Source organism: Nerophis ophidion, linkage group LG11, assembly GCF_033978795.1.
Source record: "Nerophis ophidion isolate RoL-2023_Sa linkage group LG11, RoL_Noph_v1.0, whole genome shotgun sequence".
Taxonomy (NCBI): domain Eukaryota; kingdom Metazoa; phylum Chordata; class Actinopteri; order Syngnathiformes; family Syngnathidae; genus Nerophis; species Nerophis ophidion.
Window position 1 is genome coordinate 10275103 of NC_084621.1, and position 14783 is coordinate 10289885.

Genomic DNA, 14783 nt, shown 5'->3' on the forward strand with positions numbered 1-14783 from the left:
CCAGGAGAGTACAAACACTGGCGCACTCACAAATAACCACTCACCTCCTCACAATCCCATATGTAAACACAACTACACCTACACCTACACACACACACACATAGGAGTGCAAACACAGATGCCAACACAGATGCCCGCGGGCGCTCTCGTAAGCAAACAAAGGCAGTCAAGCCCTTAAATGCACACGGCCGCTTTGAGATAAAGCCGCAGACGTGCTAACGCTCACAGTGCAAACATTAAGACACAGATGTCACGCTGCCTCACGTTGGCGCTGATTTTTTTAGAGCAAGCAAATCCGACAGTCAGGACGGACCAGGGTTTGGCAACCCAGAATGTTGAAAGAGCCATATTGGACAGAAACAAATCCGTCTGGAGCCGCAAAACATTAAAAGCCATGTTACATACAGATAGCGTGTCATGAGATACACAGTGCAAGTTCTCCCACTTAAAATGATGACAGAGGTCTGTCATTTTCATCATAGGTACACTTCAACTGTGAGAGACAGAATGTGAAAAAAAATCCAGGAATTTTAAAGAATTTATTTGTAAATTATGGTGGAAAATAAGTGTTTAGTCAACCATTCAAAGCTCTCACTGATGGAAGGTTTTGGCTCAAAATGTCACAATTCATGGCCCCATTCATTCTTTCCTAAACACGGATCAATCGTCCTGTCCCCTTAGCAGAAAAACAGCCCCAAAGCATGATGTTTCCACCCCCATGCGTCACAGTAGGTATGGTGTTCTTGGGATGCAACTCAGTATTCTTCTTCCTCCAAACACGACGAGTTGAGTTTATACCAAAATGGATACATCTGTATACTCTAGCCTTTAAATAGACCTCCTTTTTAGACCAGTTGATCTGCCGCTTCTTTTCTTTTTTCTCCTATGTCCCCCTCCTATGTCTTAAGATGTGACTTTAAGGTTTTACTACTTACGTATAAAATACTACACGGTCTAGCTCCATCCTATCTTGCCGATTGTATTGTACCATATGTCCCGGCAAGAAGTCTGCGTTCAAAAGACTCCGGCTTATTAGTGATTCATAGAGCCCAAAAAAAGTCTGCGGGCTATAGAGCGTTTTCCGCTCGGGCTCCAGTACTCTGGAATGCCCTCCCGGTAACAGCTCGAGATGCTACCTCAGTAGAAGCATTTAAGTCTCACCTTAAAACTCATCTGTATACTCTAGCTTTTAAATAGACCTCCTTTTTAGACCAGTTGATCTGCCGCTTCTTTTCTTTTTTCTCCCATGTCCCCCCCTTCCTTGTGGAGGGGGTCCGGTCCGATGACCATGGATGAAGTACTGGCTGTCCAGAGTCGAGACCCAGGATGGACCGCTCGTCGGGACCCAGGATGGACCGCTCGCCTGTGTATCGGTTGGGGACATCTCTACGCTGCTGATCCGCCTCCGCTTGAGATGGTTTCCTGTGGACGGGACTCTCGCTGCTGTCTTGGATCCGCTTTGAACTGAACTCTCGCGGCTGTGTTGGAGCCACTATGGATTTAACTTTCACAGTATCATGGTAGACCCGCTCGACATCCATTGCTTTCGGTCCCCTAGAGGGGGGGGGTTGCCCACATCTGAGGTCCTCTCCAAGGTTTCTCATAGTCAGCATTGTCACTGGCGTCCCACTGGATGTGAATTCTCCCTGCCCACTGGGTGTGAGTTTTCCTTGCCCTTTTGTGGGTTCTTCCGAGGATGTCGTAGTCGTAATGATTTGTGCAGTCCTTTGAGATATTTGTGATTTGGGGCTATATAAATAAACATTGATTGATTGATTGATTGACATTGAGGATTGGGAAAATGTCATGTGGTCAGATGACTCCAAAATAGAACTTTTTGGTATAAACTCAACTCGTGGTGTTTGGAGGAAGAAGAATACTGAGTTGCATCCCAAGAACACCACACCTACTGTGAAGCATGGGGGAGGAAACATCATGCTTTGGGGCTGTTTTTCTGCTAAGGGGACAGGACGATTGATCCGTGTTAAGGAAAGAATGAATGGGGCCATGTATCGTGAGATTTTGAGCCAAAACCTCCTTCCATCAGTGAGACCTTTGAATGGTTGACCAAATACTTATTTTCCACCATAATTTACAAATACATTCTTTAAAATGTGAATTTCTGAATTTTTTTTTCACATTCTGTCTCTCACAGTTGAAGTGTACCTATGATGAAAATTACAGACCTCTGTCATCATTTTAAGTGGGAGAACTTGCACAATCGGTGGCTGACTAAATACTTTTTAGCCCCACTGTAAATGGAATTATGAGGACTTAAAGGAAACTAAATGAGCTCAAATATAGCTACAAATGAGGCATAACGATGCAATATGTACATATAGCTAGCCTAAATAGCATGTTAGCATCGATTAGCTGTCGTGCGGTGAACCAAATATGTCCGATTAGCACACTCCACATGAGTCAATAACATCAACGAAACTCTCGTTATAAATTTGGTGGACAAAATGAGACAGAAAAAGAAGTGGCATAAAACACGTCTTAGAAAGTCGGAGAAAGTTATACATGTAAACAAACCACGGTGAGTTCAAGGACCGCCAAAATTAGTAGGACATAACGGCGCTCGCCCAATACTCGAATCAGTGAAGCATGTTTAGTATAAACAGTGTGCTTTATATCAATTAGGGAGGTTTGTGTCATGTTTGTCCTCCTACAGAAACCATATTAAAACAAAAATATGTTTGTTTTTAAAAAAGCTCCAGAGAGCCACTAGGCGGCGCTAAAGAGCCGCATTTGGCTCTAGAGCCGTGGGTTTCCGACCCCTGGGATAGACAGAAGCCGTACCATGAAGAAGGTCATGGTGCTCCCTCCGTGGATGGTCCCGTACTCGATGTTGGTCTGGTCGGCCAAGTCGTCCGGGGACTCGATGGGGGCCTCCATCCTCTGCACGGTCAGGAAGGCGGCCAGGTTGGCCGTGTAGGACGAGATGATGATGAGGGTGAACGCCCACCTGCACCATGGAAGGAGGAAGATGTATGAGGTTTTACATTTTTAAAATCGTTCAAATATTTGAACAGTTTATGAGCACCGGCTGTAAGAAAAAATCTATTATCTCCCGCGCTCCACTCGTGAGAAATGAGGTGTTCAGTGACAACCGCCAACAAATCCAGTCTTTTGAAGGGCTTAGATAGTACTTTATTAGATAGTACTTTATTTATTCCTTCAGGAAAATTTACATTTTCAGCACAATCCCATTCAAAATCAGACAAAACATTACAGGGAGACAGAACAGGATCGCTGACGGGTCTGCCGGCTTCCAGCGCCCCTTACAAAAAAGATGAGATACAGGTAAACAAGTGGGGGGGATGGGAGAAAAAAATTGAAGATTAAAATAAGATTAAAAAATAAATTAAAAAAATCGGTCTAAACCTGGGCCCTGGAGAGGGGGTCCAGACTGAGGCCAAGGGACAAAAACAACAACTCATAGCCATAGTACACATCAAACATCAAACATCAAAGAACACAAAGGACATTAAAGACATTAAAGCAGCGGATACAACCAGAGTCGGCTGTCTTGGTTGCTTTGTTGGGTCTGCTCCTGTCTCTAGCCATGCTCTCTCCACCCCAGCAGACGATGGCGTGGAACACTGCAGAGGCCACCACAGTGGATATGTTTATTTTACTTTTTATTCATAGCTGTATGTAGAAGTGGCTTGTTGCATCAGCTCTGCTCTTTTAATGTCTTTCATGTCCTTTGTTTTCTTTGATGTTTGATGTTTCCATCTTAAACACATGATTTGGCAAGATGGCAAGATGGCGGCGCCCGGACGGGCTGCGACACTGCGGTGCTCTTGCTAAAGATGGAACATTTGGCGGAAATGCCGGACAGTTCTGCAGACTTCATGGCTGGCTCGCATCGTGGTCACTCCGTGATCACGTACGACCGCCAGACACTTCTGGATATGGACATATTGGGCCGTTTTGGACTGATAGACGCGGGCGTGCTAAACATGCTAACTAGCATGGGGATTCGTCGGCGGCTACATCCAGCGGCCTGTGAAGCAGGGGAGTCTAGTAGCAGCGGGGGCCGTCTACGGAGCAGACGCCAGCGGTGTGATCGGAAACGCGGATGTCGAGCGGGGCTAAAAACAAAGCAGAAGGCTAATCCCCACAGAACACCACTTTCCTCCATCCCGAAGACGGATTTAGATGGAAAATGCGAGACTACTGGTCTGGGTAAGGAGTCTGTTAAATTAGAACAAGTTTTTTCTGCTTTGAGTGTTTCAGAGTTGGACATGTGTTTTACTGAGGTGGCTAACTATGATGCGTGCAGTTTATCAAAGCAACAAACAAACAATCGGAAAATCCCCGTTACTGAGGTGGCTAACCATGATGCGTGCAGTTTATCAAAGCAACAAACAAACAATCGGAACATTCCCGTCGTATCAATTCCTAGATATGGTCGTAATTATACTAAATGCACTGGGCATAATAAACACAACATTATTAATATTGCTACTACGGATAATTTGATCAAAAATTCCCTAAAACATCCCACTGCCTATAATATAGGTTTTTTAAACATAAGATCATTGTCTCCCAAAACGTTGTTAGTTAATGATATCATCAGAGACAACAATCTTAACGTCATCGGTCTCAGTGAAACCTGGCTTAAACCAAACGACTTTTTTGCGCTAAATGAGGCATGTCCTCCTAACTTTACACATGCGCATATTGCCCGTCCGCTTAAAAGGGGTGGGGGGGTCGCACTAATATACAACGAAAACTTTAACCTTAGTCCTAACATAAATAATAAATATAAATCGTTTGAGGTGCTTACTATGAGGTCTGTCACACCTCTACACCTGGCTGTTATCTACCGCCCCCCAGGGCCCTGTTCGGACTTTATCAATGAATTCTCAGAGTTCGTTGCTGATCAAGTGACACACGCCGATAATATAATCATAATGGGGGACTTTAATATCCATATGAATACCCCATCGGACCCACCGTGCGTAGCGCTCCAGACTATAATTGATAGCTGTGGTCTCACATAAATAATAAATGAACCCACGCATCGCAACGGTAATACGATAGACCTAGTGCTTGTCAGGGGTATCACCGCTTCCAAAGTTACGATACTCCCGTATACTAAAGTATTGTCCGATCATTACCTTATAAAATTCGAGGTTCAGACGCATGTTCGTCAAACTAATAATAATAATAACTGCTATAGCAGCCGCAACATTAATACGGCCACAACGACAACGCTTGCTGACCTACTGCCCTCGGTAATGGCACCATTCCCAAAGTATGTGGGCTCTATTGATAACCTCACTAACAACTTTAACGACGCCCTGCGCGAAACCATTGATAACATAGCACCGCTAAAGTTAAAAAAGGCTCCAAAAAAGCGCACCCCGTGGTTTACAGAAGAAACTAGAGCTCAGAAATTATTATGCAGAAAGCTGGAACGCAAATGGCGCACGACTAAACTTGAGGTGCACCATCAAGCATTTAGTGATGGTTTAATAACTTATAAACGCATGCTTACCTTAGCTAAAGCTAATTATTACTCAAATCTCATCCACCGTAATAAAAACGATCCTAAATTTTTGTTTAGTACGGTAGCATCGCTTACCCAACAAGGGACTCCTTCCAGTAGCTCCACCCACTCAGCTGATGACTTTATGCAATTCTTTAGTAAGAAAATTGAAGTCATTAGAAAGGAGATTAAAGACAATGCGTCCCAGCTACAACGGGGTTCTATTAACACTGACACGATTGTAATATACGGCGGATACTGCCCTCCAAAATAGTTTCTCTCGTTTTGAGGAAATAACATTAGAGGAATTGTTACAACGTGTAAATGGAATAAAACAAACAACATGTTTACTTGACCCTCTTCCTGGGAAACTGATCAAGGAGCTCTTTGTATTATTAGGTCCATCAGTGCTAAATATTATAAACTTATCACTTTCCTCGGGCACTGTTCCCCTAGCATTCAAAAAAGCGGTTATTCATCCTCTTCTTAAAAGACCTAACCTCGATCCTGACCTCATGGTAAACTACCGACCGGTGTCTCACCTTCCCTTTATTTCAAAAATCCTTGAAAAAATTGTTGCGGAGCAGTTAAATGAACACTTAGCGTCTAACAATCTATGTGAAACCTTTCAATCCGGTTTCAGGGCAAATCACTCGACGGAGACAGCCCTCGCAAAAATGACTAATGATCTATTGCTAACGATGGATTCTGATGCGTCATCTATGTTGCTGCTCCTCGATCTTTGCGCTGCTTTCGATACCGTCGATCATAATATTTTATTAGAACGTATCAAAACACGAATTGGTATGTCAGACTTAGCCCTGTCTTGGTTTAACTCTTATCTTACTGATAGAATGCAGTGTGTCTCCCATAACAATGTGACCTCGGACTACGTTAAGGTAACGTGTGGAGTTCCCCAGGGTTCGGTCCTTGGCCCTGCACTCTTCAGCATCTACATGCTGCCGCTAGGTGACATCATACGCAAATACGGTGTTAGCTTTCACTGTTATGCTGATGACACCCAACTCTACATGCCCCTAAAGCTGACCAACACGCCGGATTGTAGTCAGCTGGAGGCGTGTCTTAATGAAATTAAACAATGGATGTCCGCTAACTTTTTGCAACTCAATGCCAAAAAAACGGAAATGCTGATTATCGGTCCTGCTAGACACCGAACTCTATTTAATAATACAACTCTAACATTTGACAACCAAACAATTAAACAAGGCGACACGGTAAAGAATCTGGGTATTATCTTCGACCCAACTCTCTCCTTTGAGGCACACATTAAAAGCGTTACTAAAACGGCCTTCTTTCATCTCCGTAATATTGCTAAAATTCGCTCCATTCTGTCCACTAAGGACGCTGAGATCATTATCCATGCGTTTGTTACGTCTCGCCTCGACTACTGTAACGTATTATTTTCGGGTCTCCCCATGTCTAGCATTAAAAGATTACAGTTGGTACAAAATGCGGCTGCTAGACTTTTGACAAGAACAAGAAAGTTTGATCACATTACGCCTGTACTGGCTCACCTGCACTGGCTTCCTGTGCACTTAAGATGTGACTTTAAGGTTTTACTACTTACGTATAAAATACTACACGGTCTAGCTCCATCCTATCTTGCCGATTGTATTGTACCATATGTCCCGGCAAGAAATCTGCGTTCAAAGGATTCCGGCTTGTTAGTGATTCCCAAAGCCCAAAAAAAGTCTGCGGGCTATAGAGCGTTTTCCGTTCGGGCTCCAGTACTCTGGAATGCCCTCCCAGTAACAGTTCGAGATGCCACCTCAGTAGAAGCATTTAAGTCTCACCTTAAAACTCATTTGTATACTGTAGCCTTTAAATAGACTCCCTTTTTAGACCAGTTGATCTGCTGTTTCTTTTCTTTTTCTTCTATGTCCCACTCTCCCCTGTGGAGGGGGTCCGGTCCGATCCGGTGGCCATGTACTGCTTGCCTGTGTATCGGCTGGGGACATCTCTGCGCTGCTGATCCGCCTCCGCTTGGGATGGTTTCCTGCTGGCTCCGCTGTGAACGGACTCTCGCTGCTGAGTTGGAACCGCTTTGGACTGGACTCTCGCGACTGTGTTGGATCCATTGTGGATTGAACTTTCACAGTATCATGTTAGACCCGCTCGACATCCATTGCTTTCCTCCTCTCTAAGGTTCTCATAATCATTATTGTCACAGACGTCCCACTGGATCATTATTGTCACCGATGTCCCACTGGGTGTGAGTTTTCCTTGCCCTTATGTGGGCCTACCGAGGATGTCGTGGTGGTTTGTGCAGCCCTTTGAGACACTAGTGATTAGGGCTATATAAGTAAACATTGATTGATTGATTGACATGTGAAAGGGATGTGTACTATGGCTATGAGTTGTTTTTGTCCCTTGGCCTCAGTTTGGACCCCCTCTCCAGGAGCCCAGGCTTAGACCGTTTTTTTTTAAATTTTATTTTAATCTTCTATTCCCCCCCCCCCCACCTTGTTTACCTGCATCTCATCTTTTTTGTAAGGGGCGCTGGAAGCCGGCAGACCTGTCAGCGATCCTGTTCTGTCTCCCTGTAATGTTTGTCTGATCTTGAATGGGGTTGTGCTGAAAATTTTAATTTTACTGAAGGAATATATAAAGTACTATCTAATCTAATCTGATCTAACATGTAAGAGGGATGTGTGCTATGGCTATGAGTTGTTTTTTTCCCTTGGCCTCAGTCTGGACCCCCTCTCCAGGGGCCCAGGCTTAGACCAATTTTTTTTATTTCATCCATCCATCCATCCATCCATCTTCTTCCGCTTATCCGAGGTCGGGTCGCGGGGGCAACAGCCTAAGCAGGGAAACCCAGACTTCCCTCTCCCCAGCCACTTCGTCTAGCTCTTCCCGGGGGATCCCGAGGCGTTCCCAGGCCAGCCGGGAGACATAGTCTTCACAACGTGTCCTGGGTCTTCCCCGTGGCCTCCTACCAGTTGGACGTGCCCTAAACACCTCCCTAGGGAGGCGTTCGGGTGGCATCCTGACCAGATGCCCGAACCACCTCATCTGGCTCCTCTCCATGTGGAGGAGCAGTGGCTTTACTTTGAGTTTCTCCCGGATGGCAGAGCTTCTCACCCTATCTCTAAGGGAGAGACCTGGAAACTCATTTCGGCCGCTTGTACCCGTGATCTTATCCTTTCGGTCATGACCCAAAGCTCATGACCATAGGTGAGGATGGGAACGTAGATCGACCGGTAAATTGAGAGCTTTGCCTTCCGGCTCAGCTCCTTCTTCACCACAACGGATCGGTACAACGTCCGCATTACTGAAGACGCTGCACCGATCCGCCTGTCGATCTCACGATCCAATCTTCCCCCACTCGTGAACAAGACTCCTAGGTACTTGAACTCCTCCACTTGGGGCAGGGTCTCCTCCCCAACCCGGAGATGGCACTCCACCCTTTTCTGGGCGAGAACCATGGACTCGGACTTGGGCTTTTTTTATTTAATTTTATTTTATTTAAATTTTTTTCCTCCATTCCCCCCCCACTTGTTTACCCGTATCTCACCTTTTTTGTAAGGGCTGCCAAGAAGTTGGCAAACCCGTCGGCGATCCTGTTCTGTCTCCCTTTAATGTTTGTCTGATCTTGAATGGGATTGTGCTGAAAATTTTAATTTCCCCTCAGGGATGAATAAAGTATGTCTGATTCTGATTCTGGCTTTGTTATGTGAACGATGAGAAACCGATTCGGAGTTGCCAGCCATTCCTTTGGCGGATGTTTTTTTGCTAGAACAATCATATTATCGTATTTTATAAGGCGCATTAAAGTAGTCATGTTATTATTGTTTTTTTCCAAATTAAAAACATTCCTTATTGGTCTACAAAACAGGGAATGTGAAGTGAAGTGAATTATATTTATATAGCACTTTTTGTAGTGACTCAAAGCGCTTTACATAGTGAAACCCAATATCTAAGTTACATTTAAAGCAGTGTGGGTGGCACTGGGAGCAGGTGGGTAAAGTGTCTTGCCCAAGGACACAACGGCATCGACTAGAATGGCGGAAGCGGGAATCGAACCTGGAACCCTCAAGTTGCTGGCACGGCCACTCTACCAACCGAGCTACGCCGTAATGGTGGTTCTTTGGTCAAAATGTTACATAAATTATATTTGACAGATCATCTTTGACAGTCGCTTCAGGATGCACTGTTTTGTGGCCGGTTTTATTTACGTGGCTCACCTTCGGCAGCATCTTCTCCGCGTCATCTTTGTTGTGGCGGTGAGCGTGCAAGGACGGGAGTGGAAGACGTATCAAAAGATGGAGCTAACTATTTAAAAACTCGTCGTGTTTGGAGGAAGAAGAATACTGAGTTGCATCCCAAGAACACCATACCTACTGTGAAGCATGGGGGTGGAAACATCATGCTTTGGGGCTGTTTTTCTGCTAAGGGGACAGGACGATTGATCCGTGTTAAGGAAAGAATGAATGGGGCCATGTATCGTGAAATTTTGAGCCAAAACCTCCTTCCATCAGTGAGAGATTTGAATGGTTGACCAAATACCTATTTTCCACCATAATTTACAAATAAATTCTTTAAAATTCCTGGATTTTTTTTCACATTCTGTCTCTCACAGTTGAAGTGTACCTATGATGAAAATTACAGACCTCTGTCATCATTTTAAGTGGGAGAATTTGCACAATCGCTGGCTGACTAAATACTTTTTTGCCCCACTGTACATAATTCTGCGTGTGTTTTTTCATAGTTTTGATGCCTTCAGTGACAATCTACAATGTAAATAGTCATGAAAATAAAGAGAACCCAGTGAATGGGAAGGTGTGTGCAAACTTTTGGCCTGTACTGTATATGGGAAGGCTCGGGAACCTTTTTGGCTGAGAGAGCCAAGAATATTTTAAAATGTATTTCCCTAAGAGCAATATATTATTTTTTTTAACACTGAACACAACTAAACATGTGCATTTTTAAATAAGACCAACATTTCCAGAGTATAATAGGTCTCCTATTCTTTGGAATAACATTGTTATTCTGAAGCTAACTGTGGAGGGGGCGTGGCCTGCGGGCCTGCAGCAAAGCAGGATGTTGCCAGGGCCGGCCTTGAAATCAGCGACAGGTGCGTAGCTGGCCCACCTGGGCCTTGTTATCCAATCACCTGTCACTCTGTTATAAGCAGCAGCAAGGAGGAGAGACAGGGTTGGGGCTGGAGCCAGAGGGCGAATGAGGACGAAAGAGAAAAAGACAATTGCTGGAAAGCAACTGAGAGACTAATTGAAAAAAAATATATATATATTTTAACCCTAAAACAGGCTCTCATGTCGGTGCTTGGTGGTCTGAAGAACCCCCAGGAGGGCAAGCCCCACACTAACCAATAATAAATAAATAACTTCTTACCATTAACGCAACTTCTTGAACATAAAAATGCATGAGAATGTTTTATATTTTGAACGTTATTTTTAACACTATGATTACAAGTGGAATTATTCATTACTTATCGTGTTAAGCAATGTCAGCTCAGATTTACCTGAGAGCCAGATGCAGTCATCAAAAGAGCCACATCTGGCTCTAGAGCCATAGGTTCCCTACCCCTGCTCTATGGTAATGTCGCTGTAGTGTGAACTTCATTTGTGTTAATGTGGTCTGTGTTTTCTCTTCATCCATCGTGTTTGAAGGTTGCAGAAAAAGTGCATATTTTTACACAACTTGTTTATAGTCAGACAGGGCAGGTGCAACAATAGCTTTCGTGGATGTGGTGATGTGGATTTCCGACATCCTAACTCAGGGGTCGTGAACCTTTTTGCCTGAGAGAGCCATGAAAGCCAAATATTTAAAAATGTATTTCCGTAAAAGCCATATCATATTTTTCAACACTGAATACAACTAAATGCGTGCATTTTTAAGTAAGACCAACATTTTTAGAGTATAATAAGTCTCTTATTCTTTTTAATAACATTGTTATTCTGAAGCTAACCAATAATAAATCAAATGTCATGTCTGTTGATCATGTTTTTGTTTGGCCATGTGCTGTTTGTCCTTTGGACTCTTTAAGTTCCTGTTTTTTTCCAGTCCCTTGTCTGGTTTCCTTGGTTACTCATTTTGTCCACCTGTCTCTGGTGGACAAAATGCCGGCTCACCTGCTTCCCGAGCACTAATCAGAGGCAGTATTTAAGCTCGTCTTTGCCAGTCAGTCGCCCTGTGCAGACTTGTTTCATGCCTTGCCATAGTTTCGTGCTTCATGCCATGCCAAGTAAGTTTTGTTTGATTTATGTTCTTTGTCTGTTTATGCATTAGCTTTGTTTTTTAGCCCGAGTTGTGCCTCCGCTGTGAGCGATTTTTGTTTGTATGTTTTTTTTTGTTCAAATTAAATCATGTTTTTACCTAAATGCAATGTCCCGAGTAGTCCGTCTGCCTTCCTGGGAGACGTTTAGTGTGGGGCTTGCCCTTCTGGGGGTTCTTCAGACCACCAAGCCTGTTTCAGGGTTACAATATTGTTTTATTTTTCGATAAGTCTCTCAGTTGCTTTCCAGCAATTGTATTTTTCTCTTTGGTTCTCGCTCGCGCTCTGGCTCCAGCCCCAACCCCGTCTCTCCTCCTGGCTGATGCTTACGGTATAACAGAGCGACATGTAAATAGATAACAAGGCCCAGGTGGGCCATCTACACACCTGTGGCTGATTTCGAGGCCAGTCCTAGCAACACCCCGCATCGCTGCAGGCCCGCCAGCCACGACCCCTCCACAATTAGCTTCAGAATAACAATGTTAATACCAGAGGTGGGTAGGAACGCGCTACATTTACTCCGTTACATCTACTTGAGTAACTTTTGGGATAAATTGTAATCCTAAGAGTAGTTTTTATGCAACATACTTTTACTTTTACTTGAGTATATTTATAGAGAAGAAACGTTACTTTTACTCTGCTCCATTTATCTGCAATCAGGTCGCTACTCGCTACTTTTTTTTTGTATCGATCTGTTAATGCACGCTTTGTTTGTTTTGATTTTGTCAGACACGCATTCAAAGTAGGAACTACACATGCCCGCGTTTCACCAATCACATGCAGTCACTGGTGACGTTGGACCAATCAAACAGAGCCAGGTGGTCACGTGACCGTCATACGTAGAACCCGAAATGTTGAAAAACTTATTGGGGTGTTACCATTTAGTGGTCAACTTGACGGAATATGTACTGTACTGTGCAATCTACTAATAAAAATTTCAATCAATCAACCAATTAATCAAAAGAGTAAAGGAAAAAAAGACACTTTTTATTTCAACCGTACTTCCCATCAAAAGCCTAAAGACTGATCGCACAGTTCCTGTCTTCACAATAAAAGCGCCGCTCCATCGCGCCGGCGCTAACAAAATAAGAGTCTCCGAAAGTCAGCGCAAACAAATTATCAAGCCACGGAGTTTGCCGCCAATGTATTTCTTGTAAAGTGTATAAAAACGAATATGGAAGCTGGACAAATAAGATGGCAAAAACCAACGACTTTCATGTGGTGTTAGAGAGGAAGGAGGAACTTTTTTTCTCCTCCATTTGAAAACCGGGACGTTATCAGCACAACTGTCTAATTCCAATCAATGCAAGTCATCAGAATCAGGTAATACACCAACTTATATTCTTGTCTTCATTAAAGATAGGAATCTATATGTTAAACATGCATGTATATTCATTAAAACACCTTTAACATGTCAACAAAAACGGCAAAATAATATAAATTATATACTGTATATATACATGTATGTATGTATATATATATATGTGTGTGTGTGTGTATGTATATATGAGGTAGATCACCTCGACTTGGTCATGTATTAAGTAATTGATTAACGTTGAAAAACTTATTGGGGTGTTACCATTTAGTGGTCAATTGTACGGAATATGTACTGTACTGTGCAATCTACTAATAAAAGTTTCAATCAATCAATCAATCAATCAATCAATTAATGCCTACTGAGCCTATGGTGCTGTTAAGTTATTGTGGCTCAATTTGCCTTAATTTTTTTTTATTTTAATGTATTATTATTTATTGTTTTAGTTGCTTAAGAGATATTCCTGGCTCTGAATTTTCTCATTGCTATTTTTATGTTTTTGTGCATTATTTGTTGCTGTAATCATTAAACAAACAGGTTACTCATCAGTTACTCAGTACTTGAGTAGTTTTTTCACAACATACTTTTTACTTTTACTCAAGTAAATATTTGAGTGACTACTCCTTACTTTTACTTGAGTAATAAATCTCTAAAGTAACAGTACTCTTACTTGAGTACAATTTCTGGCTACTCTACCCACCTCTGGTTAATACAAAGAATAAGAGACCTATCATACTCTGGAAATGTTGGTCTTACTTAAAAATGCACACGTTTAGTTGTGTTCAGTGTTAAAAAATATATTATATGGCTCTTACAGGAATACATTTTAAAATATTTGGCTCTCTCAGCCAAAAAAGGTTCCCAACCCCTGCCCTGGAACATCTGCATGACGTGAAATTATGATTGCTAATGTAAAAAAAAAAAAAAAAGGAAACTTTTGTGTCCCCACCAATCTCAAAATCAAACCTACACTCCCTTGGACATTGCGAACTCCACCTTTCCACTTCCCAGGTAAATGGAAGGCATCATAAGTTACCATAGTCAGATGCCCCCCCCCATCTAAAATGAGTTTGACACCCCTGATCTACATCACAAGAAAAACCCAAGGTGGGAGTCAATTAGTTATCTGGCAAGTTAATGACCAACTTGAGTTGCATTGACTTTGCAATGTGCACCACCGCCACCGCCAGGGCTGGAGTGGAACGCCTGGTAACATCCCGATGGACTCACCACACTCCGCTGACACATCTGGTGGACAAGGCTCTGGGCATGATCTCGGATCCCTGCTGCATGAAGCCGCCGACGGGGAACCACAAGCTGTTGCCCAGAGTGTACTGGTTCTCCAGCATGTCCCTGCGCTCCCGCAGACACGGGTGAGGGTTGTACCACTCGTAGGGGCTCAGCCTGGGACAGAAGTAGGTAGAATGTAGAAGGAAGTGAGTCAGGTTGGTGTGACGTCATCGTGTCAGATAGTCACCTTGCAGCCAGGAAGAGCACGCAGCTCACAGCCAGGTAGGCCAGCAGCATGAAGAGCCACACAGCCGGGGAGAAAGGATCCAGGAAGGAGAAGTAGCCCGGCTTACGACCCTGGGAGCAGACAAGGGGGGAGCAGGGGGGTGTTAATACGGAAACTCCCAGCATGCACCACAGCGGGGCGCTAATGCATCCTTCAGGGTTCTGTTTAATAACACATGTGGGAGAGCTTT

The 14783-nt window shown here is 43.6% G+C and overlaps 1 protein-coding gene across 4 annotated transcripts in view; it reads right to left on the reverse strand.

The window, feature by feature from the left end:
- The window catches only part of grik5 (glutamate receptor, ionotropic, kainate 5), a 475370-nt gene that overhangs the window by 26002 nt on the left and 434585 nt on the right, over positions 1 to 14783 (reverse strand). For all 4 annotated transcript variants that reach the window (XM_061915085.1, XM_061915084.1, XM_061915082.1 and 1 more), the window contains 3 exons: positions 14555 to 14664; positions 14308 to 14481; positions 2803 to 2968 (listed from right to left, as the gene is read on the reverse strand). In XM_061915085.1, the coding sequence (XP_061771069.1) occupies positions 2803 to 2968; positions 14308 to 14481; positions 14555 to 14664 (450 nt within the window). The remainder of the gene's footprint in view (positions 1 to 2802; positions 2969 to 14307; positions 14482 to 14554; positions 14665 to 14783) is intronic.